Genomic DNA, 25,796 nt, shown 5'->3' on the forward strand with positions numbered 1-25,796 from the left:
CAGGTCAGCCTTAGAGACAGATATCACTAGTTACTATTTTACATAAGTGTGGGGTTGGGGCAGACACAGGCTCAGAGAGGTTCAGAAACTTGCCTGGGGTCACACAGCTAATAATAAGCCAGGAATTCCAACCCAGAGAGACAGTTTGATTCCAGATCCGAGCTGTTCCCCTCTGCCTCACCAGTGAATAGATGGACACCATTTGAATGTTTTCAGGTCCACCCACAAATTTAACATTTAAGTTGCGATTATGTCACATGATTATGTAAATGACAGGGGACAGTGGCCCTGAGAGCAGTGAGTGTAGCAGAACTTAAACATCTGGTCTTGGGCATAGTTCTGATTTCTCTCCCAATTGAAAACAGTCTCCAGTTGAGGCCAGGTGGCTTTACAGATTGTGGTTGTCCCAGGGCCCCCCAAAACCTGTGTTTTGGGTCAGGACCAGTAAGAAAGGGTCAGATGAGTGAGTAGTCAGTGGTCAGTCCACTTGTCTTGGGCCACTGCCCTGAGAAGTACTTGTCCTGGAACCGTCGCCTATGAGGGCAAGGTAGGGGCTGGCGGAAAAGATTGTCACAAGCACTGAACCATGATCACTTGGGATTAACAGACTCTCCTTTAGCTCTCAGGTCTCTACACTGCAGAGGACCGGCAATGCATGTTCTTCTCAGAGAGTGGTCCATATAAAATAAGGAAATATTAAAAATGATCCCCCAAATAACAATGAAATACATTTTTGTAGGGTACTTACAGCATCTTTCTTCTGAATTCAACATTAGTAAACTTTACAATTTTATCAAGACTTTACAACCACTTTGTGTGTGCAATGCCTACTAAACTCTGCTTTTAATCAGATTAAACCATGTCCATGTTTTTAAAACAAAAAAAACAAAAAACTTCCACAGCTAACCATCTCAAACGGAATCTGAATTTCTCTGTAACTCATAGAAAATCTTCAAGTCCCTGGACTCTGCTGGAAGGGAACATAGTTATTTTGTGTATGGGCTACTCTGTAGCCTGCTGTGGGTTTTTATTAATATTAAGCTGCTGTTGACTTCAGTTATTAGTCAGAGAGTTTTGGAAAGAAACTCAGAGGCCAGGAATTAATGTAAGAGGATATCTCAGAATTTGTTTAAAATCCACGTTCCCCTCTGAACAGTGGTAGCTATTTTGCTGCTAGTGAGTTTTTGACCTCAAGTAACGTCAGGCTTTCCATTTCGAATCTCCAGTCCCCTGTTAATCACCGATGCTTGTTTTCTCTCTGTGAATAAAGTACGTGTTAGCATTTCCAGGTACCAGGGTTTCTAATAGCAACTTAAATTTGCAGAATGGACTAAATATTAATGAAGCGCAGTACAAGTCAACAGACGACCAGCCATCTATCCTTAAACGCGCATCGTTGTGATTAATGGTCTTATTTGTCCTTTTTGTTGAACTCGATGCAAATAAATGGTTTACTTGTTACTAATATCATTCAAGTTGGCACTGGTCGTCTTCGGGAAGAATTTTGTTTTAATCATCAACAGTAGCAGGGCTTGAAGCTGTTGAACTCAGGACATACTCGTCTAGCGACTCGCTCAAGTTGCAGGTGATTCTACAATACTTGGGCCCAACTGCAGTCTAGACCCCCGCCCCCACTGAATGGTGACATGAGTCTAAACAGAGAACGGTGTCCTGCGCTGAGCTGATCCGGTGCTGGCCTTTCCCCTGCCCCTTCCCGTCCTCTGCCGAGGGATCACGGTTCTCCCCTGGGGAGTGTGCCTGGCTCCCGGCTGTGTTCAGTGGTCGGGGCTCTTGGTCAAGTGACCTGCGAGGCGGATGCCTGCCGTGGGAGCAGTGTGGCAGCCTCCTGCCGTGGGTTCCCGAGCAGCACGTTTCAGAGCGGGCGTCACTGAGGTGCGGTGGCATCCAAAACGCCCACACGTCATAGGACGGTCACCGCCTACCAAGCTTCTGCCTGGCCGAGTCCGTGGTGACACACAGACAGCGATCTGATGCTCAGCTCAGTTGTGTTTCCTTTCCTAACGTTTCCTTCTTTTTCTCTCTCCTCTTTTTTCTTTTCCAGCAAATTGCCATTGATGAATTGGATAATGCTGAGGTCCTAATTTTCTTCTTTTTTAAATGTGCTGTGGTGATGTTTCCGTGACACTTTTCAGTGCCCATTGTGCTGTGTCCCCTGGTCTCTGCAGTGTCTCGTACCTGTGTGCTATGCCTTCTGGGAATGTGCATTCTCTGTGTCTGCTCTTAGCTGTTCCCATGACTTTGTTTGCCATTTGTCCTTGGAGATCCCATCTGAGTCTAGATAAAGATTTTCTAAACAGATATGATGTCACTCACTCACTGTCGAGAATCTCAACTGAATTTGTGGTTGACGTTCATTAACCTGCCTGCAACTCAGTGCTGATGTCGTAAAAAGCTTCTGTGTCTCTATGGAACACATCACGTGCAAAATGAAATAGCTGCATTGGTACCACGTGGCAGTGGTAAGAAACCACTGCTCTCTTGGTCTACATGTTGGAAAGTATTGCAGGTGAGGGAGGGGTCACATACAATTTTGTCCGAGTGCAGATTCCACGTGCTCGTTGAGACGTCCCAGCTGCAGGCTTGCAGTGGGTTATGAACGTCCGATAGCCGTGGCTTGCTTCTCCTAGGAAAACTACCTAGAGATCAAGGAACTGAAATGGCACCTGAGGGTGTCCCCACTGATGTATGAAATTAGTTTCACTGACCGGAATCAGCCTGGAGACCAATGGATGAGTGGTCGTTTTGTTTGGGGTTTGGGGGCCTCTTACGTATTTTCTGTTTTGTGAATATTTTTCAAGGTTTCTTGCCATGTTTTTAGGATGTGATACATGCTCGGTATATGGTACTAGAAAAGATTAATGTGGGGAATCAATGCATATAATTGCGGGAGTTTTAATTGCTTGGCAGATCGAGTACACTGGGAGGAAATGTTGTTTGACCTTTAAAAAAATCACTTTTGGGTCTACTGCTTTAGATAGCTGTTCCTTCTTGTGCTGGGTCAACCAATATCTCACTTTGAGTGGGATAGAGCCACTAAATAGAATAAGTTGTCTACTCGACTCTCTGTCAGCATCATTTCAGAAATATTAAGGGACGGTTCAGATATACCTGAGGGGAGTTTGTCTCCCAGACTTAAGGCTGAATGCAGCATGACCGGTTATGAATTTGGTCCAGTTCCCTTGGGAATGGAGCTCAGAAAGGTTAAGTGACTGGTCTTAGCTCACACAGCTACATGGTGGCTAAACTAGGACTAGCAGTGCTGTCTTATCTATAGACTTTTCCTTATATTAATCAAACGTGAGCAGATGTGGGAAATGAGGGAACCACGCCCTCTGGAACGAATAGAAGGGGAGAAAAACAAAAGTTTGTGTAGCGGCTTAATCAAGCGCTTTAGCTGTAGTGCTTTTTGCCGTTTCCTGTCTAGGTTTCCCTCTTCTGGGTTATTTGTGTGCCAGAAAAACGTCTAATGCTGAATTTGCACCCTCCGATCCTCTTGTTTCCACCTAGAGTTGTAAATGCCTCGCTGATTTAAATTTTTCCTCTGGAAAATGGAGGTTGAGTTTCCATTTGCTGGAGCACAAGTGAAGTCAGAACAGGAAAACCTTCCCTAACCAGAGCTTGCAGTGTTGTGAACACACTGTTGCACACCACAGTGATCAGTCGATGGGTTTGCTTGCCCGAGATAGAACTCAGGTCTCCTGGCTGGGGGTTTACTGCTCTTCTATGGAAAGAGTCCACAGTTGGAGCAGGTGTGTTTATAATTATACCCTAGGAAATAGAATACTGTCTGTTTATAAAAGAAGAATGTTCTGGCAGCTACTTGGATTCTTTGCAAGTTCCCTGAGGAAGCAACTGTGGATCCCTTCTTGGTTGTTACCGCTGGCAGGCGTGGGAGCCCTGGAACACCCTGGAACACCGGCACGCTGTCCCCAGGCCCCCAGGCCGTTGGAGCTGGCCCTAAGCAGAGATGCCTCCTTGGCCTTTCTCACCCACGCTGCTCTGGAAGCTCCCACAGCGCCTGCGGTTTCTCCCCCACCAAGCCTGTGTCGGTGTGCTGGTGGGGACCTGCAGCCTACAGCTGGGGCTCTGCAGAAGCTTAATGAGCGTTCCCGCTGGCCCGGGGTCCAGGCAAGGCCTCACGCTGAAATTCCAGACCAATGATGCAGATTCTGCTCGTGCTAGGAGGCCGCCTCTGAGACAGTGGCAGGCACACCTGGCGACCCTGTCCTCCCGACTGGGCAGGGGCCACCACCCTTTGGTGATAAAGGCCAGTTGGGCATCTCAAGAGAAGTCGTGTGCAGTGAACGACTTGGAAAAAAGCATGGCGCCTGCTGAGTCGCCCTCACCGCCCTGAGCAGCCCGCGGGAAATGAGAGCCGGGTCACAGAGTCCCCGCAAGAAAAGTGTGTGGTGTGGGGCCTTCCCAGCTGTCTTCTAGAAGAAATCTCACTTGAAACCAGGAAGAGGAGGCTTTCCTTCCTCCCTCCCTCCATCCTTCCCTCCTTTCAAATAAAGAGGCAGGGTCTCCATCCTCACCCCTGATTTTGCCTTCTCCTTGAGGGGCTGGGGACGGGTGCAGGTGAGGGGAGGAGAAAGGAAACTTGCATTCGTGTCCCTGCTCGTTCTGAACTTGGAGCTTGATGGATTGTTACATATGTGTCCACCCAGATCAAGCTATGGAACGTTTCCATCACCCCAGAAAGTTCCCTCATCTCCCCACGTTCCTGGCTTTACACAGACACCGATTGATACTGAAGACATGTATTTATATGACTCATATCTGAGCGTCTGTTACATTCCAGACACGGGGCCAGGGGATCAGGGTACACTGGTGCCCCAAATATGTTGTCTGCCTTTCTGGAGTTTAGGGGGTGACAGACAGTATACAAAGAAATGTTAAGTGACAGCCATCAACCCTGAGAGGTGTAGAAAGGTGAAGTACACAGGGTCATGGGACCTTGTCATTTGGGGAACCTCTACCTAAGCAGGGAGGTCAGTGCATAGCCCCACAGGTGGCCACAGGGCCACTTTTCTAACTGGTGATGTGCTGCGCTGACCAGAGGGCTGGCTTGGAGGAAGCAGACACAGCTCAGCCCGGCAGGCGGAGCGTGCGGCACCTGTTTTCCTGTGTGTGTCAGGAAAGAACGGTGTGTTAGGTCGCCTGTGCGGTGGCTCAGTGGGCAGGCGGCATTGTACACGTTTGTGACATGATCCCCATCTAATCACTGTCACCTGGAACCGTGAAACGGCCAGAGCCACCGGTGTCAGCCAGCGTCCTCACCCTCCTGTGTTGCCGCAAGAAAGCAGGGCTGACGTTGCCACGTGTTGAGGGCAGCTGCAGCCCGCTCCTGCTGAGTTGTCAGCTCCCACCACGAGCTGCTTCTGCAAGCAAAGGATGCCTTTGTAAAATTCAGGGGGGAGAAGAGGAGGAGAGAAGCACAGAATTATTAAATTTCACCTTCAGGGGGCGTTCACATGACGTCCAACCCTGGGCGGTGGTGTCCTACTTTTTGCTGCGACTGCTGGGTTGGGCACCTGCCAGTATTCAGGCGGCAGTTACATAAGGGCGTCTTTTTTTCCTGGAATTTAGGCCTATGCTGCTGTGTGACCTTCAGCAGTAATTGCCAATAAATGCAGTGGGGCTGTTTACTGTTAGACACTGGCGACCGCAGAGCCAACGGGCAGGCTCAGCACGGGGACCCAGGAGCTAGTGCGGAATCTGGGGATCTCTCTCTCTCTCTCTCTCTCTCTCTCTCTCTCTCTCTCTCTCTCTCTCCCTCTCCCTCCCTCTCTCTCCCTTCCTCCCTCTCCCTCTCCCTCCCTCTCTCTCTCTCCCTCTCTCTCCCTTCCTCCCTCTCTCTCTCTCCCTCCCTCCTTCTATCTCCCTCTCTCTCTCCCTCTCTCCTCCCCCCTGAGATTATTCCAAAATGACTGAAGTTGTATAATTTAGTCAAGTCAGAATGCTTTTTTTTAAAAAAATGAATTTCATTGCTGAGTTCTGATGGACTTGTTCTATAAAATAGAGGTGAAACTGAATAATTTTTACTTCCTATTTTGTTTCTACAAACAGATGCCATTAGCAAGGGGCATTGTGGCAGCAGATGTGATCTAATGTTCTGCTAAAATGCTAGATAAGTTCTATTTTAGCTCAGTTTTCTTTCAAGGGTTTCTGTTCTCTTAATGTGGGTTTTCAAAGGCTCGGCCCAGCAAAGGCAAGGCCCAGCAAACATACTTGCAAGCCCATTCACTGTTTGTTTGTTTGTTTGTTTGTTTCCTCTGAGGTTATGAGTGGTTGAGGGGGAACTAAAGACTAATTCAGGGGGATGAGAGGCTATAAACTCCCTTGGATGTGCTGGTAACTCGATCTACAGGACAGATACGTTTCTTGAACTGCATTCAGCTTCTGCTGGGGTGGTCCATGGTAGGAGACATCTTATTTCAAAGGAAACTTGTCAAGCCCAGGGGTGGTAGAGGGGCTCATGCTGAAGGGAGTAGAAAACAAAGGGTGGTTGCCTGCCTGTGCCCTGTGCTACCTGTGACAGGCACACATGGAGCGAGTGGGTGCAGGGGTGGATGGATGGGAGTGGGTGCTGTTGTCATACCCCAGAAATAGTAACCCTAGGAAGTCTGCAGGCTTCTTTTCATTTAAGAATGACAAAAGGTCATTTTCTTCATTACAGTAGAATGCCCTCTCTTGATAAAATTTTAAGAGCATTATGTGTTGAACGGGAGTGCGTCAGTGTCTTATATGCACACATCTAGTTGCTATTCAAGTACCACAGTCATGACTGGTGGCCTCATCTAGGAAAGACCGTTGGGATTCAGGAACTTGAGATTCTTTATGAGTTTCTATTTCAAAGCCAGTCATTTGAAATCTTTTTTCTGTTAAGTTTCATTTTGCTGCCCTTGTCTAAAAGCACTGGGAAGACTGAAGGTCAGAGGAGACCTAGGAAGAGGCAGTAGGGGGCAGTAGTTGGTTTCCAAGTTCAAAACCAGGCACTGTCAGGTCATCGCCAGTAACCTGTTGGTTTGGGAGGCTTCGCCTTGACCGGAGGTGTCAACCCCTGATCCCGGGACTTAGGTGGGAGGAGGCGAGACTTACGAGGTTGAGACTCGCCCGTTTTCTCCAAACATTCTCCCTTACTGTGTAGCCACTGAGGGTCACTTTCATGGAAAAGTTACCTTCTACAGTAACACTGTGATGAGAAAAGTCATTTAGAAACATTGTCTTTTGCTTTGGGTGTTACATACTGTATTTACATAGGTATTAATCTCATTTGAATATATACAGCGGGTGCCAAAAACATGTATACACATTTTGAGAAAGGAAAACTATTAAAATTGTGATACGCAATGTATGCCGATAACAAAAGATGAATACAAGTCACGTGTGACTTCTGCAATTACAAGAGGTGCCCAGAGTGGTTACCATCAGCGTCCGGACACTTCTGATTACGACGAACTGCTGCTTGAGCAACACTGACCAAAGTGTCCACTTGTACACACTTTTTGGCACCCCCGGTATTGTTTATTAGTATGCTTATATATTTCAAAATTGCAACTTACTGCCATAAAATAACCTTACCCTCAAGGAAGTATAGCAGAAAGTGCTAGTAAAGGCTCTTGGGTGTTTTTACCAAATTATATGCCAGGGCTGTTGTGGCCTTTTTCATGTCATGTCCTCGCGGGCTGTATCATTGAGAGAACATGCCTGTTAGGTGTTATGAAATGAGGATTGCTGCAATACACCCAGCACTACTTAGCGGCTTAGCCGCAAGGAGCCCCACAGACTGTTTGCTGTGGTCTCCTTAAGCTGCTGATCGGGGGCAGCCAGAGCTGGTGACCAGCGGAGGGGCGCACAGAGCCAGTGCCTGCGTGAGCCCTGCTTACACCACCCCCGTCCAGTGCGCTTGGGCTTTCCAGCCCTTCCTGTGAGAGGAGAGCATCCAAACGTGGTCCTTCTGTTTAAACAGTGATTCCTGAAGCTGATCGTCTGTTGTTTCAAAAGGCTTCATGCAATCCTCAAAGAAGGAAGATAATAAATTTAATTTTTGTTTTAAAAGTTGAAGGACTTTAAAAACAAGCCTGCCAGCAGTTTAGGGGAGACCACAGAGTGTCAGTACAATCATAAAACAGCCCAGAAACCACTCATCTCTGAGTGATTGAAAACGGGCTCTATTTCCTGTGACATTCTGAAAGAATTCAAGACGCTTCTTTGGACAAAGAGATCTCATACTAGAGAATGAAAAGGAAAGAGACACCAGTTCCAGTTCCATCTTCTTCGTGTCCGTCAGCTTTTGTTTTGATTGGCAGGGACTGTGGGTTCCTACCATAAATCCGGACCTGCAATTCTTTTGTCCTCATCAGCTCAGTATAAAGGATGTGTTGGTGGGCATGTTGCCAATGCAAATAGAAGATAATACTTTTTTCCGTCCGTCGATATCTCTCACTGCTCTAAAATGCATGGGCAGTGGCTTTAACTCTGCCTTTTCTTGTGTGTCGTTTTTGCACCAAAGGCAGCCAGCACAAATGTTTGCACGGTTTTCATTCTTGAGCCCAGAGCGTACAGAATGTGAGGATGGAGTTGAGGTACATCCTTGGACCAGTATATTGTTTCTATCGTCTCCCCGGTTTTGTGTTGCTTGCTGTACACCTGTCCTTCCTCCCACTCCGTGCCCCCCACTCCACAGGAAGCTAAACTCTCCAGAGAGAAATTTTCTGCCTGAGGCTAGTGGGTTGCGCTCCGTCTGAAAGGTCTTCTGTCCAGAACCGAGTGAGCAGCCCTCCACATGTGCCTCGTCGTCCTTGGGGAACTAACTCAACCTACGTGCTTAACAAGATCCCCTGTATCTTGACTTCATTTTACCTGTGGGGAAATAGAAAAAAGAAAAAGAAGTCATTCAGCTACATAGTAAGTCTTAGATGAAGAACATTTTTTCCATCTTGGGGATCAGACAGCACCTGCCTCCCCACGCCGCACACTCGCCTCGGGCTGCGCGGCGTTGCTGGCGCCCGGGAAGGAGGCCAAGGTCACTGAGTTGCAGCGTGAGCCTCGGCCTCGTTCTGGGGCCCCAGACTGCACCTTGGACCAGCCAGCCGCGCCTGGTGCGTGACTTGGGTCCCGGCGGCGCGGGTGGGGCCTGGTGGGTACATCTGACATCAGCTCCCTGCTCTGAGCACGTGCCCTCTGGGGGACAGAGTCGTGGCACTGTCTCCACGTGGAGCTGTGGACATTTCTCCAGCCACGCTGTCTCTGAGTCGCCACACGCACCCTCACAGTGACCTTCGCGGCATCTTCGTCTGTCATACTGTGTTTCCCCAAAAAGAAGACCTAACCAGAAAATAAGCCCTAGCATGATTTTTCAAGATGACAGCCCCTGAACATAAGCTCTAATGCATCTTTTGGAGCAAAACTTAATCTAAGACCCGCTCTTATTTTCAGGCAAACATGGTATATGGGTTGGAAATAATCAAATCGAGGAAGGTGGAAGAGGGGATGTCTTCATTGTGTGGCAGGAGTGGGGCCAGAGCACCCAGTCCAGGGTGCTCCTGCGGGAAAGGCACCGGTGGGCTGACCCTTTCCCTGCCCAGGACTCTGGAGGGGCAGGAGTCCAGAGCCTCGGGTCTCAACCTGAGGCAGGCACAGGGTGCCAGAGAAGGGGAGCCCGGGAAGATGCTTGTCTTGAGGGTGGTGGTGCAGGGTGTTCTCGGCTCAGACTGCCCCCAGGGCCCCTCTTGCCATCACCCACCCCCTTCTCCCTCTCCGAGCCTCTGTGAGGGTGCGGCATCTCACTTTTCCTCTCTCTGGATGAACAAAACACAGATGTGAGGTGGCTCTTCCCTGGGCATCTTTTTTAAAAGACAGATTTCCTCCTTGGTCGTGGTAGACGGTTTCATTTCTCTCCTGACTTGGCATGTCTGCCCATCTCGGGCCCGCTGTCTCTCCCAGCACCAGCACCTTCAGTCCCATTTCACAGAGAATGTCTCTCCCCTCAGCCGCTGAGGCCCCTTCACAGGTGGGACAGCCAGGTCCCCTTGTCCTCTGTGTCCCGCCCTTGAATGTTGGTGTCTGGACATCTGTGTGGCCTGCAGGATGCACGTGCCATAACTAACCTGCCTCATTTTACTCCCAACCAGCTGCCACAAGCTCCGGACCCTGAGAACTCCACAGAGGTGTGTGTTGCTCACCGATATTTGTGATGCCAGCAAATATGGGTGCTCCTCGCTTGTCCTAAGTGTCTGAGTTGTCGTGGAGACGTGCCTGTCCCGGTGGGAGGAGGTGGGGAGGTCTCTGGCCTGGCTGGGAACTGATTGTTGCTGTAATTGAAGTGGCTCTGGGGGCAGCAACAAACACTCTGAGCAGCTGGAGCTGAACCCAAGGCCCCCCGCAGGTGAGGGGGTGGCTCTCTGCAGGCCCTCACCCGGAGCTGTCCCCTCCGTCTTGAGGGGTTCTGTTGAGAAATTCTGGAATGCCAAGACCTTTCTGTTGCCGTATGAACTAGACTCTGAGTCCAGTGCCAAGATCATGTGAGCGTGAGGTTCTGGGGGGGGGATGAAGGTGCAGTTTTGGTGAAAGCTGCCCATAGAGTTGTGTTTCCACGGTGGGGTCTGTCCTCTGTCAGTAGCTACACTTACTAAATGAGGGGCTAGAATTAATTGAGGCATCTCAAGCCATAGAGAAGCTTTTTGGGGAGGCATCTTGTCAAGGATCCAAACTGGCTCTCAGAAGCTGGTCTCAGATCGCAGGGGTGGAAGCCAGAAGGCGGTGCACGGCGCTTGGAAGAGTCTGGGAACCTTAAGGACCAAACAGATAACCAACTGGCAGAGCTGCGGTGGGCGGGCAGCTCCGCAGCGACACCGACCAGGGCCCTTTGTCGTTGGCAGCTTTGATTAGCATGCCGTGCACTGCTGCTGGGGACAGCCAGCGTCCCATGACTGTGTGTGTTCAGTTGTGTCCCAGTGACGTCCTCACGCATGTGCTGTGCGGGCATGCTTATCTGAGCCAGAAGGACTTGCCCCGTTGAGTGTTGCCTTATAACCCCTTGGGGTTCCTGTAAAAATACATAATATAGAACTTTCTTTTCATAATCTTGGCAAAAAACTAATGTTGACCAAAGTCACATGCCCGCTCGTTTCCAGCAGTGCCCAAGGGTTGGGGGACGGGCTGCCTGTCAAACCGTGTGCAGAGTGATGGGGCATTGACGTTTAGCTGAGGCAGAGCAGGAGTCCCGTCCCCTTCGTGTGAGTCTCTGCTGCCTGCGAGCGCCCGCTGTGTGTCTGTGATGGATGCTGATGGTGGCAGTGTCCCTAGTGTGCACTCAAAATGGAATTTCTGCGTGCTTGGCAGGAGCAGGAGGCGAGTCCACCCCTGAGGCAACTGGAAGACCATAAAAGGGTACGTACGTGGTGCTGGGTGCTGGGTGCTGGCTCAGCCACACACTGTGACTAAAGACACTTTTGTTGTTGTCGATATGGCTAAGCGTTCATTGGCTCAGGACCAGTCACAGCCATTTGTATAAATCAAACAGACCCACAATTCCCCCTGTTAGCCACCTGCCCTAAGCACAGCACCCAGCCAGTCTCCAGACAGGGCCCGGGTCAGGCTCCCAGGTCCTGTCTTCTGTCTGGCTTGCTATTTAGGCAAAGCCTTAAAGTTATTTGCTCTGTGAGTAACTGATGATCGCTGTGGATAATTTGTAATAAAGTATAAATGACAGCAAGTGTCCTAGTGACAGCACCTATCCCTGAAATCGACTTACTGTTTCCTTCTGCCCACTGTCTGACACGTGAGGGTGCATGTCAGCACACACGCACTGTCATTGTCATCGGGTCCTTCTCAGCGTACAGCTGTCATCATGCGCTATGACATCTGAGCATTTTCTTTGAAAGTCTCAGAAAGTCAGCAGCTGCCGAAAGTTCCACAGATTAACAAGTGGGTTATGATTTTGACCTTGGGCAGGAAATGAGCAGGTGTGTCTGCCTCTGGAGAGGTTCCTGGGAGGGAATCCCCAGGCCAAAGGCAGATACTTCCTTAAGGTGCTGTGTGTCGCTGAGGCTGTTTTCTAGGAAGTTGTGTATGTCGTCAGCACGCTGACCGGCGCTGATTGCACCTTACCTGTGTTTGGAAGGTAACCCGATGTCCTGGGTTTCTGAGCACCTGTATTGTGCTGACTACTATGCTCAGACTTCTCTGTATGTTAACGCACCGATTTTACTGCTGATGTTGACTCAGCGACACAGCCTTCATCCCCATTTCACAGATGAGGAAACAGTCTTGGGGAGGGGAGGTGCCCTCCCCAGTGTCACGGCGTTAGGAAGTGAGCAGTCATTGGAATTGTCCGTGTCCCGGAGGATTTATGCCTGAGATAAACGGGTAGCCAGTGGTTCTGCTCAAACGGCCAGCCCCTGTCCCATGCCACCACGTCCCAAACCCTGTTCATTGTCTGGCAAATTGTGATTTCCCAGGCAATGACCAAAGAGTAACTCCCAAGAGGTTGGCATTTAGCCCTTCGCCTCGAGCATCCTACATGTCCAGCAGCTGGGACCACGGGCACACGGCCTTCATGCATTTCCCATCCTCAACTGTCCTAGGTGTCAGAAACACTGGTGCCTCACGCCCCACACCCCCAGGAGACATGGTACTGAACTCTGCCTGAGGTGTGTGGTTACAGCAGGGTCGAGTCTCCCTTTGCGAGGCCCTACCTGTGTGAGGCCCTACCTGTGTGAATGGGGCGAGGCGTTTCGCCTCCATGTGCCCCGTTTCCTCTGCTGTAAAGTGGGGATGATAACAGCTGAAGCTGGACCACAGTGAGGAGCCTTAACCACTGTCTGTCGTGTACTCACCTCGCAATGGGGACGCTTCAGTGGTTTACTGAAAAGGATGGTATTTTTAAACTGAGGCCCTGTCTTAGTGCTGACAAAGGCGTGAAAGGCTCAGAAGGTGTGAAAAGCTCACTGCTCCTGTGATGGGGGTTAACTTTCCTGATCTTTCCCCAAGTGCAGGATTTTTAAGTGGCTAGAACCTGGGAAACCAAAAGGTCACTTTTTCTCACCTTTGCTTGCGGGCAATATTAACTCCTTGGTGCCTGATTCAGCCCTCGGCTGTGTTCCCCACACAATTCTTTAGCCACCAGTGTCATTGATAGAAACGAAACTCTCCTTTGAACAGAGCTGCAAGGCAGGAACCTGGTTTTGTGACTCCACGGCAGTGTTGTAACATGACACATGCTGTAAATGAAACTCTCTGCCTTTTCTCAGTCTTAGGTAATAAATAACGTGTGTGGAATTTCTTATCAGAGGCAAGCATCTGACGTTTGCTTGCACATTGTAGGTGTAAACTGCTGGAAAAAACTAGTATTATTTTTTTCATAAGGGTTGCGTGGCCAAACATTGCACCTGAAGAAGTGACGTCATTTGGGAAGCCATTTTTCCTTCTCTGCAGTCAGGCTTTTCAGCCTGGCTCCCCGGAAATAGCTGGGTGCTGCTGGGTGATTTGTATCAAGGTGGTTAGGGAGGATTTTCTCTTCAGATTTTAATTTCTCCTAAATTAATCCACTGGCTCAGAAAAACCGTTCACCTTGAATCTAAGTTTTCACGCTAGGGATTTGTATAACTTTTAGTAATGCTGATCCATTTTCTTTTTCTGCCCCCTTTTACCTAAGAAATCTCTTTTTTTAAAAAAAAAATTCCACATGCTCCCTGATTTTCTTTTCTTTATTTTTTTTTTTTTACTTGCAGTTTAAAATTTTGGGTGTGTAGAGGTGAATATGTGCCAAAACCTTATAATTAAGAAGGGGGAAAAAATAAGTTTGTGGGGTGGCGTGTGTGTTTGTGTGTGTATGTGTGTTTTCCATGAGCACATTTCATAATCTCTTACGGGGGGAAAAAATGTACCATTAGCTGCATCCATTGCTATGGTAACTGCTAGGGGTTTTCTGGGGAATGAGAGGCAACATGGTGATGTGAGATCCCTTTGTAACTTGGGTTTGGCATCCAGGCTGCACAAGTTCCTGTTCCTGGTGCCCACGTGTTCCTGGATGGCACATGTCCCTTTCTTTACCTCCTGCTTCCTCGATTGCAAAGTGTCCAGGGTCCTGCCAGTGACCCTGAAAACCACACAGAGCAGAAAGTCTAACCAAGTGGTTCCGGCCTCTGGAACAGTAGTGCCAGGGCTCTGGTGGGGACTTCCCTGAAAGGGGGGGGTGTCATAGTCACCTGGCCATTCCACCCTGTGACCTCCCCTCTTCTTGCCGTGATGGCTCCATGGGCCATCTTCTGTGACTGCAGCTTCCATGTCTCACCCCAGCTAGGCATCTGTCAAACAATGTCCTGGGTCAAAGGGGATCAGAGCATTAGGATGGTTTGCTGCCAACCCTCCCTCTTGGGGGCTCAAAGTCTGCATGTTACTGAAAGACCATCAGCTAGAGGCATCACTAGGTGAAAAGGGGAAATCGCATTTAGTCTCCTTTTACCTTCAAGGTCAACATGGGGGTGACCTTTTCTTTCCCCTTTTTCTTTCTTAGTGGGCTTTCTTGAAAATTCCTTTGCAGTGTTTCTCTTGTGAAGTCACCCTTTCAAATCACCATGTTCTCGGTGACAGCTTGGGGGAGTGCTGATGGGTTTGTAAAGGTACTGACTCCTTGAGCAGCAGCAAAACGTTCTCATTTTACTAAAACACGGTTTTCTAAGCCATGAAGAAATATTGTACTAAAGGCAGTTTATTCAAAACGTATTTGAAAACGCCACAAATCACTTCCCCGTTGGAAGCACTCTCAGAACTTTGAATCCGCAGTTGGTTGAGGTCAGAAATGAGTTTCCTGAGCCGATAGACACTCCCTCCTTTGCAGAACTACAGTAAGAGACATAGTTGTAGGTGGAATGAAGAGAGGAAAAGGGAGCTTTTTCTTTTTTAATTCCCTGAACTTGCGTTTAAAAATCAGCCCCCCCTTCCTACTCTTTTGTACCCCATCCCAGTTTGTCCCCTGAGTCTTTGCCCAGCAGCATGGATTAGACAGGAGCAGACCTGGCAGCCGCCCTGGCACGTCACAGGGGCCCTTGGCCTCCCCGCCACCCTCAGGGCCCCGCTCCCTCCCATCTTGTTGCACAGACTCTTTGCTTGAAGTCCCCAGACCTATTCTCAGAGCTTATTAACGAATCACCTTAAATTCTACTGACTCGTGTTACAGTTGCAGTCTCTTCGAAGGACTCTCAAGTCTCCGTTTTAGAGACCTGCGAGATTTTGACACTTCTCCTCTCTGCTAGACGTTTCTGACTTGCCTCTCTCCATGACGTACCAGAGCAACGCCATGCCTTACGGCTTTGTCCCGGGGAAGGAGTCGGGGAAATCCGTACAGCCTTTGGCTTGTAGAAACTTCCAGATTGGGAGCTGGTCTGGAGTCCCGCAGCATAACTGCAAGTGAAGTAGAGCTGAGGCTATGCTGCTGCTTTGTGCTGCTTTGCCCCAGGATTAGAGAACAAAGGTTGATGTTTTTCAGTTGGAGATGTGGGGAAGAGTGATACAGCCCCTGTCCAGAACTCCTTTGCTGTCTATGTTTTTTAAACTTTTTATTATGGAAATGTTCAAATCTCCACAGAAGATGTCAGAAGAGTTTTGAGAACCTTTGTAACTCAGCTTCGAAACTATCACCTCGTGCCCCCCGTTGTTTCATTTTACACCCTTTCTTGTTCCCCAGCTCCCCTGTTGTTTCAAAGCAAATGGTTGCAAGTGTTATTTCTTCCATGATGCTTATTTTTTGATTGACATACCTGATATCGGCCACTAATTTATTTTCTGTAGCATAATTCTTCTTCACTTGGCCCACTATTTCTGTAAGAAAGGCTTATGTTCAACTTATTTCATCACACTCTCTTATTCAGATATCTTAATATTGTCATAGGCTCTTGGGAATCAACCCTGTGCTTCAGTAACATTTTTATATTGCTCTGTGGAAGGTGACCTGTAAAATTTTCAATTTGCCCGATTTTTATTGGCTTACCCCAAAGGTACTTTTTTGTTTGTTTTTGTTATTGTTAGTTGCCCTTCAAAATTAACGTTCCACCCTTATCACTGTGTGAGAGAGTGCTTCAAATATTTAATATCCTAGATTGCTGCTTTTTTTTTTTTTATGATCTGGTTTTCTGAGAAAATATTAAAGAAGTTAACTTTAGAGTTTCCAGATGCTTTTATTAATAATTTGTTTTTTTCACTGAGTGAAACTGAGCCAATTATAACTGAGTACCCCTGTGCTTTTTGAATATTAGTCACTCAGTTATGCATTAAATTCAGAACCTGATTTCAATATCCTGTTTGAATTAAGGGTGAGGCGCTCAGGCAAATTTTGGTCAACCGTTACTATGGAAACATCAGACCTTCAGGAAGAAGAGAGAGCCTCACCAGCTTTGGCAATGGCCCGCTGTCTCCAGGAGGACCCAGCAAGCCTGGGGGAGGAGGTAGGCTGTGTGGTGTGCTAACCCGCTGCACGTGTGAACTGGTGTGCCCCCAGGAGAGCTGCGTGTGTCTGTCTGCTCTGCAGGTCGAAACTCGAACAGATGCATTTGTGGCACAAGTGTATTTTTGAGCAACCTGTTTTGTCACTGGTCTGCCATCAAAACATTGGTCTGTCTCAAAACATGTCTCTGCAGTTAGATATTGGCTAAGCCTGCTGCCCCTCTTTCCCATGCAGTGCCTTCTGGGTGACTTCTGAATGACGCAAGGAACTTGGCTTTATTACATGTCTTCTCGTGGTCATTAAGACTCACGTTGTCCCATCAGGTGACCATGATGTTGGCAGTGAGGGACGGTGAAGCGACCAGGTCTTGTATATTTATCAAGGACCAAGGGCTCTCCTGAGCCTTTGCATGCCTTGTCTCACTTTCTCCTTCACGTTACCCGTGATGTGGTAGCTACTGTCCTTACCCCAGTTTAACAGGAAATGGAATCTTGTTCGTGAGGGGTCTACAGTTTGAACCCAGTGTTTCTCATTCCAACATCAGGGCTTCCCCAAACTCTCATGGGGCTTTGTCCAAAAAAAGTCCCTATATGGAAATCAGAAGCAAATCCTTAAAGGGTTCCAAAACATCGTAAGCACAATTATAGGTAGAAATAGCAGAGATGCCGGACTCAACTGTGGGTGTTGGTTTTGGTTTTCAGGGGGTGGGGAGCTCAGTACTCGAAGCACAAATGTGAGTCGCCTGATTCCTTGTCCTACAGCGATGCTTGGTGGGCTCTGTAGGCAGCACAGAAATACCAGGTGCTGAATAGACTGATCCCAGCAGCTTCTGGGGAGGGACCTTGGGTTTCTCGCCAGATGAAAACTTGAAGCATGTCTGCTCAGTTCACGGAGCGTGCGAAGCTGCAGTTCTCAAGCCGTCCCCAGAACAGGACCTCAGCTTTCCTCCAAAAGTTCCAAAGTGATTCTCAAGCACAATTTGTTCACACAACATCTCAGACCGATTCCTCTTTGCTTTCTGTAGTGAGGTCACTCAACAAATATGTGTGGCCCTGGAGAAGCATCATGGTGGGGGCTGGGGGAGGACAGTTGGAAATGCATCGGAGGCAGATTCTGCTTTAAGAAGCTGCAGAAAGATGTGCGTCCCATCTTGCACTGTACACCTAATGGATCAGACAGGCAAGACGCAGCAGGAGGGAGGTGGCGTTTGAGCTGATCTCTGCAGGGAAGGACAGAGGTGGTTTTCCGTTTTCGGAAGTTGATGGGACCGTTTTCCCATGTACGTTGTGGGTTCAGTTTTTGCCAGTAACAATGCAAGTTCTCAAACAGGCACTGTCCACACACACCGTCCATCCCTCTGAGGGGCAGAGCCCCCTCTTCTTAAGGCTATTCATGTCATCTGAAGGTCACTGAGGATGGAACTCTGTCTGTTCTGCTCACACCCCACCCCCCCACCCCCAGCTGTGGCTCTACGCCCAGTGCTCAAATATCTGTTGAATAAATGAACGAACAAATGAACAGCTACGTTATGTGGAAGGGTGAGTCTGGGGCTAGGATGGATTTGTTTGAAAGAGAGCTGAAGTGATCCTTACAGCCTGTGCTTTCTTAGGAGTGTTCAGAGAAGTGTTTAAGTTTGGCTTCTCTCTTAAAGCGGTTCTTAATAACTCTGCCCCAAGTCACTGTATTTTAACGTAAGGGACAGTCTTGGCTTGATGCTTGCGGTTGCACGCTGGAAAAGTACGGTTCTTCATCTCATCAGCCTGCATTCAAATACCATCTCTGCTCCTGACATGGTGGGACTCCTCGGACGAGTCACTTCGTCTCTGTGCTAATAATCAGTACCTTCCGCGGGGAGTAGTTCCGAAAGTTAAAAGAGACAATGCCCTCAAAGCATTCGTGCCTCAAGTGTCGCTACGCAGTGATACGCAGTGAACGTCAGCTGCTGTGGTTGTGGTTCATAAGAACAATATTCCCTCTTCCCAGGGGCCGGTTCCGGATCCAGCGCCATGAGCAGGGGGGAGATGAGCCTGGCGGAGGTTCAGTGCCACCTCGACAAGGAGGGGGCCTCCAATCTCGTCATCGACCTCATAATGAACGCGTCCAGTGACCGAGTGTTCCACGAGAGCATTCTGCTGGCCATCGCCCTTCTGGAAGGGGGCAACACCACCATTCAGGTAGGAAGGGCGCGTGGCTGCCGGTGCCCAGGTGGTGCCGAGACTCTTGTGTGAGTAACAGCTCATTCTTAGAGCATCAGATTCTGTTGTTCTGAAAAGTGAATTCTGTCGAACCCTTGCAATGGTCAGTCAAGTCCTAACTCAGACTTGGTTCCAAAACATGAGTCACAATTGCAAATTGATGAAATGCGGAGGATGGGCAAAGAAAATTGTCCCGGGACCTGGGGCATAGTAGGTACTCCATAAAAGTTTATTCAGTGAATGACTGATGAAGTATATTTACGGTTTTTATCCACAATCATGGACAGTCCCACCACAAGATGACCAGAAAGGAGTTTCCACTGTGCGTGCTGTTCAGATTTAAAATTTATATCATTAGACACTGCAGCTATTATCATAAATTTCTCTGCCTTTTGTCTGAACAGTTCAAGAAAACCAAACCAATATGAACTAATACGGAAAAGCCAGGCTAGATTAGTCAAAGATAAGTAGATGATTTTTTTTGTCAGCTGGGCATGGTATATACTTTGAAACAATAAATACTAGAATAGTACTTAGTCCTTAAAGAAGCAATTTTAATGAATGTCCATAACATATACATAATTTTCTTGTAGAAATGGCAATTAAAATGATTCCTTTAAATATTTTTAATACTCCCTTCTGCATGCGTTCGTCCTCCTAGGCTCGCTGAATAAGGGTTTCCTTAGCTGTACGTGTATTTTGATAACAGCTTTCCTGACATCACGTACATACCTTACAGTTCACCCTTATATATTTATTTGACTTGACATCATGTTCTTGGTCTTGAATTTAAATCCAGAGTCCGGACTAATGAAGCTTTGGTTCTTTGTGCCAATTAGGAAAGGGTGTTTCTCGCTGTGGGCAGGTGTGCCCCAGGCCAGGGCACCTGGCTGGGCAAGGGGAGCACAGGTTGATGTCAGCCCCCACTCGCTCTTCCAGCCAGGTGCCCTACACCTTGCATGATCGGCACACCTGTCTGCGTCTCTGGTGGCCCCGTCTCCTGACCCTCAATGCCCAGTAGCCTCGACACATACCTGTCGAGTCCGTGGTTACGCAAGCACGAAGTCGAGACTTGTGCCCATGGCAGGGTCCACTGCATGTCTGGGTCGTCACATGGGCTCCTGAGTTGTAGCGCGTTGGGACTGGCATTTGAATTTGTCACATGTGAGTCTGATGCGAGTGGGGGTGGGTCCTCCAGGCCTGTCGTCCCCTCACTGCTGTGTCCGTGGTGCCCAGTGCCTGTGCGGAGATGGAAGCGGGGCCGCGACGCTCCCTGTCTCTGAACTACGTGATTCCAGTAACTACATCAGTGACCTCAGCATTTATTGAGTGCTTCCTCTCTACATGGTTCTCGACTAGGGAAGTGCAGTGCAGTGCTTTCCAGGTGCTGGAGCCAGCCAGTCGGTGAGAATCTTCGCCAGGCATGGCCAAAGGTGAAAAATGAGGGCAATGTGGCGAGTTTTTCCTTAACCAGATAATCCGTTTGAAGGACTGTGACCATTTTATTCTGAGATTGTAGCCTCTCCATTTTTCTTTTTTTTTTTTTAGCTCCAATATCTTTTATGAAATGGTGTTGATAGTGGGTGACAGTTCTGGTTTGGTTTTTCCTCAATTGGCCAAATAAGAAGTTGGAAACCCTAAGTCATTCCCTTCCCGCCCCAGTTTTTCTTAAAGCTTTGCTAATTTGACAAATCCCTGAAACTTAAAGATTGAAAATCTAGCGACGATGCAGGATGCCTTTGCACGCACACAGGAAGCGGTGTCTCGAGATGCATGTGTAGGGCCTCCCCAGAGGCAGGGGCTGTCGCACGTGGACCCTCAGTAGCGATGCCTGTGCGAGGAGCTGCTGACAGGCTTTGGATGAGGTGGGCTTTGAAGGAGAGCCATGGGTCTGAACGGTGGGCTGGGCACGGAGCTGGGCTATGAGGGACGAGGCCCAGAGGCCCAGCGTGACAGGTATGCTCGTGGGGGAGGGTGGAAGGGGCCGGGCTTTGCACAACAGCAGGCCAGCCCTCCAAGTAACCTTGGAGCTGTCACTTAGGACTCTAAATCTGGCATGTTGGGCAGATAAACTGAGGAAAGCAGTGCCCAGAAGGAGGCAATCCGATAATGAGGAAACTAATTAGCAGTCATTCAGGGCCAAGCTGCTGAAAGCCTGAACTCAGAATGAATGTGCGATCGAGTGGGTCGTCGCTGGGAGAGGATGCTTGCGAGGAGGGACACAGGGGAGCCTTTTGGGGCACAGTGGATGGTCTAGGTGGTGGTTGCCTGTGTGTGTGTGTGTGTGTTTCAAACTCAGTGAGCCATGCAGTTAAGATAGGTGTGCTTTACTGCACCTAAGCTATACCTCAGTGAAAAAAACTGGGAAGAGAAAGAGATGCTGAACCCAGTGGGGTATGGGGCACAGGATCTCATGAGTGGAGACTGCAACACCCCCTGCTCCAGGCCGGTGCCTCGGTCCTTGGTAGCTAGTGAATGTTGGGGGTGGCACCTGATTGGCTGCGGGAGCTGAGGTTGCAGGTCCCAGTTGGCTGTCAGGGCTGGAAAGAGTCTGGATGACTGGGCGTCTGAAGACACCGTTAATTAAGGAGGAATGAATCGTGCAGCGGGCTGAGCGCTGAGGCTGAGGCGGGCTGGCGAGCTGCCGTGTTTTTCACAGTGTACCCTGATGGCGATGGCAAGGCACACAGAATCTGTTTTTCCTTCAAGTTCTTTATCTTGTAAAGTAATTATGAATATTAGTTTCATGTTTTCACACATTTCTGACTCATAGGCTCAGGCTCCAGATGAAATGCCATGGTTGAGCTCCAGTGGTTCTGGCTGTCGGGAGGCGGGAGGCGAGCTGCTTTCTCCCGAGGGAGGCAGTGTGCTCGCGAGCGGGTGGGTCTGGGTGTGGTGGCCTGTGTGCCGGGCCAGGACAGAGGACACAGCACTGAGGGCGTGCACGCTCCCTCCCTCCCTCCCTCCTTCCCTCGGTGCCTCCCTCCCTCTCTCTCTCCCTCCTAGCCTCCCTCTCCCCTCCGCCCCTTCTGTGATCTCCAGGATTGGAGGGGAGAATCTAACCCTAACCTAGCACCTCGTTAGAGACCTGTGGTTCCAGGAGAATGTATGCTGGCCTCCAGTTGATGCATGACACCCCCTTGGCCCTGAACTTCTCTTTCTGGAGAAAATGATGTGGAACTTGGGTCCTCGGAGGCCAGTTAAGGACACAGAACCTGACGCCCCAGGGGGAGTGATTCAAAGTTTCATCTTGCTTGAGAGAAGCCGGTTCAAAGTAGTTAGAGTTGGGCTAAAACTGCACTTGTGGCCATTAATGATTGCCGACATGCTGTAATCCATTAAAGGTGGGGTGGGTTCCAGCTGGAACTCACCGCCTGTTATCACTTCCTGTTCAGAGTGAGGACGTGCTACAGTCTTAGGAAGGGAAATTGCTCTGTGGTCAGGCGGGATTCCCTGGCACAAGGCCCCCCCCACCCCGCCCCCTGGGGTTTGGCACTTGTTTCTCACAGAGAATGATGGGGGAATGAGACCTGCCTTCCAGCCCCATTTTGTGTGGGATGAAGGAAGTTAGCCCTGGGTTTCTGTTCCTGTGTCTAGTGAGTGTGAGACCTACGTGTGGACTCCTGGGTCCTTGCAACTTTGAGTCAGGACTTAGTAGCAATTATTAGATGTTTTCCCAGGAATTCTTAGAACCCAGTAGCGATGGCTGGCGGGTTCCATTTCTGAAGTCTTCCCTGCTCTGTGAAAATCATTTTTTAAAACCTGGTGATTGAACAAATGACGGTCCATCCACACAGCAGAATACTCCTCAGCAGTCAAAAGGGAGGCCTCCTGATAAACGCCGTAGTCTGGGCACATCTCAGAGGCAGGATGCGGAGTGAAAGAAGCCAGTCTCAAAAGGTGACACACTGTATGGCTCTATTTTCATGACTTGCTCGAAAGGAAAAGACTGCAGAGAGGGAGGTCAGCATTTGTCAGGTAGGGGTGAGGGGAGAATTGGACGCTAAAGGAGTAGCACAAAGGAGTTTCGGGGTGGCCACACTGTCGTGTCTCCTCTTTTTAGTGGTGGCCACACAAATCTGTACATATGTGAAAATTTGTAGAACTGTCACCAAAAAAGTCAGTTTTACTGGGTGATCATTTAAAAATTGAAGTAAAAACCATAATGATGATAACAACCAACATTTACAAAGTGCTTCCTGGGCCAGGAACGATGCTTAAGTGTTTTTCAGGCGTCGTTTCCCTGAATCCCCACAACCTCCCTCTGAGGTCTGTGCCGTGATCAACCCTTTCTATGGATGTGGGAACTAAAACTCCCTCTAGTTCAGGAACTTACCCCAAATCACACAACCAATAAGGAGCAAAGTCAAGATTTGACCCGAGGCAATTTGGCTCCCCAAACTTCTCCTTGCCTGTTGCCTGTCATGGCTTCTTTCTTCAGAATGATGGTAAAGATCTGAGGAACGCGGCTGGTACCCTGTAAAGGAAGATGGCTTTCCCCTTCTTACACAGCAACTCCTGTCATCACCAAAGACAGAGGGGTAAGTGGGTTCCCGGCTGCCGAGCTCAGTAGAGAAGACAAGTATCTTGGACGACTGTGTACAAAGCCCTTTGGCTCAGGCTCTGTCATCTGAGTGTCCCCGTTGTGCTGTGAGGTATGCAGGGCACAGGTTGTCCCTGTCACAGCGACAAGGAAGCAGAGCTCAGTGAGGGTGATGACGTACTGAGGGCTTCAGAGCAACGCACAGCCCAGGAGAAAACTCCTGTGCCTCTTGACCCCTCCTCCCTCGCTCCATTTTAGTTGTCTTATCACTGAGGAACTAACCATCTCAGGACTTACGGCTTAACGGAATGGCTCTTCTGATACCTGTCATGTTTCTGTGGTGTGGGCTCAGCTGTGCGGTTCTTCTGCTCCACTGATCTTGGCTGGGACTCCCGTCATCGGGATGGGTTGGGCTGGAATGGCCACGGTGGCCACTTGTATGGCTCTGGCTCGAGGAGCTGGCCCTTAGCTGACAGCTGAGCTGGGGCTGGCACCTTGGTTCTCCCCCATGTGGCCTGTCCCTGTGCTTTGGGCTTCTTCAAGCATGGTGGCTGGAATCTAAGAAGTAGTGTTTCAAGAAGCAGGAAGTAGACTCTACCGATCCTTTTAAGTCCTGGGCTTGGAATTCCTAGCACGACACTTCTGCCACATTCTGTTGGTCAAAGCCAATCATGAGGCCAGCCTGGCTTCAGAGGGAGGGGAGAAAAGCTCTACCTTTTGTTGTGAGAGGGAATTGTGAGGGCCACCTCTGGGGACTGGCTCCCCCATATCACCGTTATAATTGATTGTGCACCTACCATGGGTCAGTCAAGCCCCCAAGTTGGGTGCTACAGCTGCAAAAAAGGGAGACACCATTGTCTCTGCAGTGAAGGAGCTTGGTTTTCCCTGGAAGTTCAACCCCATCTTTGCGGAAGTGTCAATTCATGTCCTTCCCCTTTGGATGGTTGGTGAAAATTCAGCCCTGTCCTCAAGGATGAGGTCACCGGAAACCATTGTCCTTCAGAAATGCTGAACTTTCGTGCCCAGAGCTTAGAGGGTTCAGTGTGGGAATCCGGAAATAAGACGTACAGTCTTGCCAGGTACCTTCCCATAGTGTTTGCTCCCATATTCAGAAACCTTGGAATCTGTCCCATCATCACCTAAAGCCCTGAAGTGCCTGAAAGCCAAATGCAGACTACTTCCTGGCCTGGCACAATGGACTCCTGGGACGGTGGCCCCAAGTCTTCCAGCGTCTTCGGTCTCTGCCCTGGCTTCTCTGACGACAGTAACATCTTAGGATGGATATTGCCTCTAAAATTCCTCCGACATCAGAGCAGTTCAGACTTGACGGTGACCCTGTGCTTCTGGGAACAGGGAGATGGTCCCACTGCCCCGGGGTTTCCCAGGAATGGGTGACACCATTGAGCCATGGGATCAGACTTCTCTGTAAGAGTGACTCCTGCTGTCTTTCTCCCCACTCTGGTGCCACCCACTTCCTGCCAGCCCCCAGAAGAAATCTTTCCTTTCTGCTTGATGTTTTGTGGCAAGTGGGAAACTATAAAATAAGCATTTGCTTATGAATTAATTCTTGGCACACGCAGAGCTCAGTAAGCCTCACGGCACTGCATATCCGTCCTACGAGTCCTTGCCAATTTCTGTGTTCCTTCCTCCTGCGATGTTCCCACCGGCACCCGGGGGAAGGTCCCTCGCTTCCTCTTCCTTTCGGGAGAACAGAGCTGTGCTCACCTGGGGAAGAGGAGGAGTCACGTACATCTGGAGCATACGAGTGTTTGGAGCTTTTTGTTTTTTGTTTTGTTTTTAACAAATACAGATGTTTGGGGATATAGGTGCTGGGGTGACTGCATGAGAGAACCCCGCAGTGAATTAAGCAGCCTAGATACAAAAAAAATTGGGGGGACTGCTTCCCGTTGCAGAAGCACAGTGAATTTTGCATGTCGAATGGCTGCCCACGGATATTCCTATGCCAAGTCTAGCCTACAGACACACCCCAAAAGCTTTCATTTCTGCACGTACACAGCTGGAGTTGCAAGTACTCTGTCAGGAAACTGGCTTGCAGAGGCAGCCGAAGGGCCAACATTAGATAGGAACTCTCCCACCCCTTCCAGAGGTCACCGCCAGGGTGAGGGTGGGAGGAGCATGCCGTCTGGGCTGCCTCTGACCCCAGTAGCAGCGGGTGAGGGTGGAAAGAGCGCTTTGGTTTTTCCAGGGCCAGCTTGTGAGGAAGAGCAGCCTTCATTTGACAGGGCAGTCACCCTGAGGAGGTGGAAAAGGTTGGTGTGTGAGCAAGTTACGCAGTTATGTAAAAGGGTGTCATTTCTGGCAGGGCAGTCAGGAGTGAGTCACTTCCAAGCCGTGATTTCTGACCTCAGGTTTTGTCCGTGTGGGAGTGTATTCAGCCAGCAGTGGAGTCAGAAGGCGCTTTCTCCAGCGTGGGAGCTGTGGGAGCCGTGGGCATGAAAATAGAGGGAGGCAGATGGCCTGGCCCCAGCAGGCTCCCTGGAGACTGTGCCCTTCAGGGGAGGCCGGAGGGCTCTGAACAGCGAAGCCGCCCCCCTGGGTTCAAGGAGGGGTGTAGACTCTGCCTGTGGGC

At 49.4% G+C, this 25,796-nt stretch overlaps 1 protein-coding gene across 1 annotated transcript in view; it reads left to right on the forward strand.

The window, feature by feature from the left end:
- ITPR1 (inositol 1,4,5-trisphosphate receptor type 1) overlaps positions 1-25,796 on the forward strand; it is a 293,300-nt gene that overhangs the window by 178,398 nt on the left and 89,106 nt on the right. Inside the window, exons 40-44 of the mRNA XM_074312232.1 lie at positions 2,063-2,095; positions 10,158-10,193; positions 11,368-11,415; positions 16,337-16,469; positions 18,452-18,642. Coding sequence (XP_074168333.1) covers positions 2,063-2,095; positions 10,158-10,193; positions 11,368-11,415; positions 16,337-16,469; positions 18,452-18,642 — 441 coding nt within the window. The remainder of the gene's footprint in view (positions 1-2,062; positions 2,096-10,157; positions 10,194-11,367; positions 11,416-16,336; positions 16,470-18,451; positions 18,643-25,796) is intronic.

Source organism: Rhinolophus sinicus, linkage group LG10 (assembly GCF_036562045.2).
Source record: "Rhinolophus sinicus isolate RSC01 linkage group LG10, ASM3656204v1, whole genome shotgun sequence".
NCBI lineage: Eukaryota > Metazoa > Chordata > Mammalia > Chiroptera > Rhinolophidae > Rhinolophus > Rhinolophus sinicus.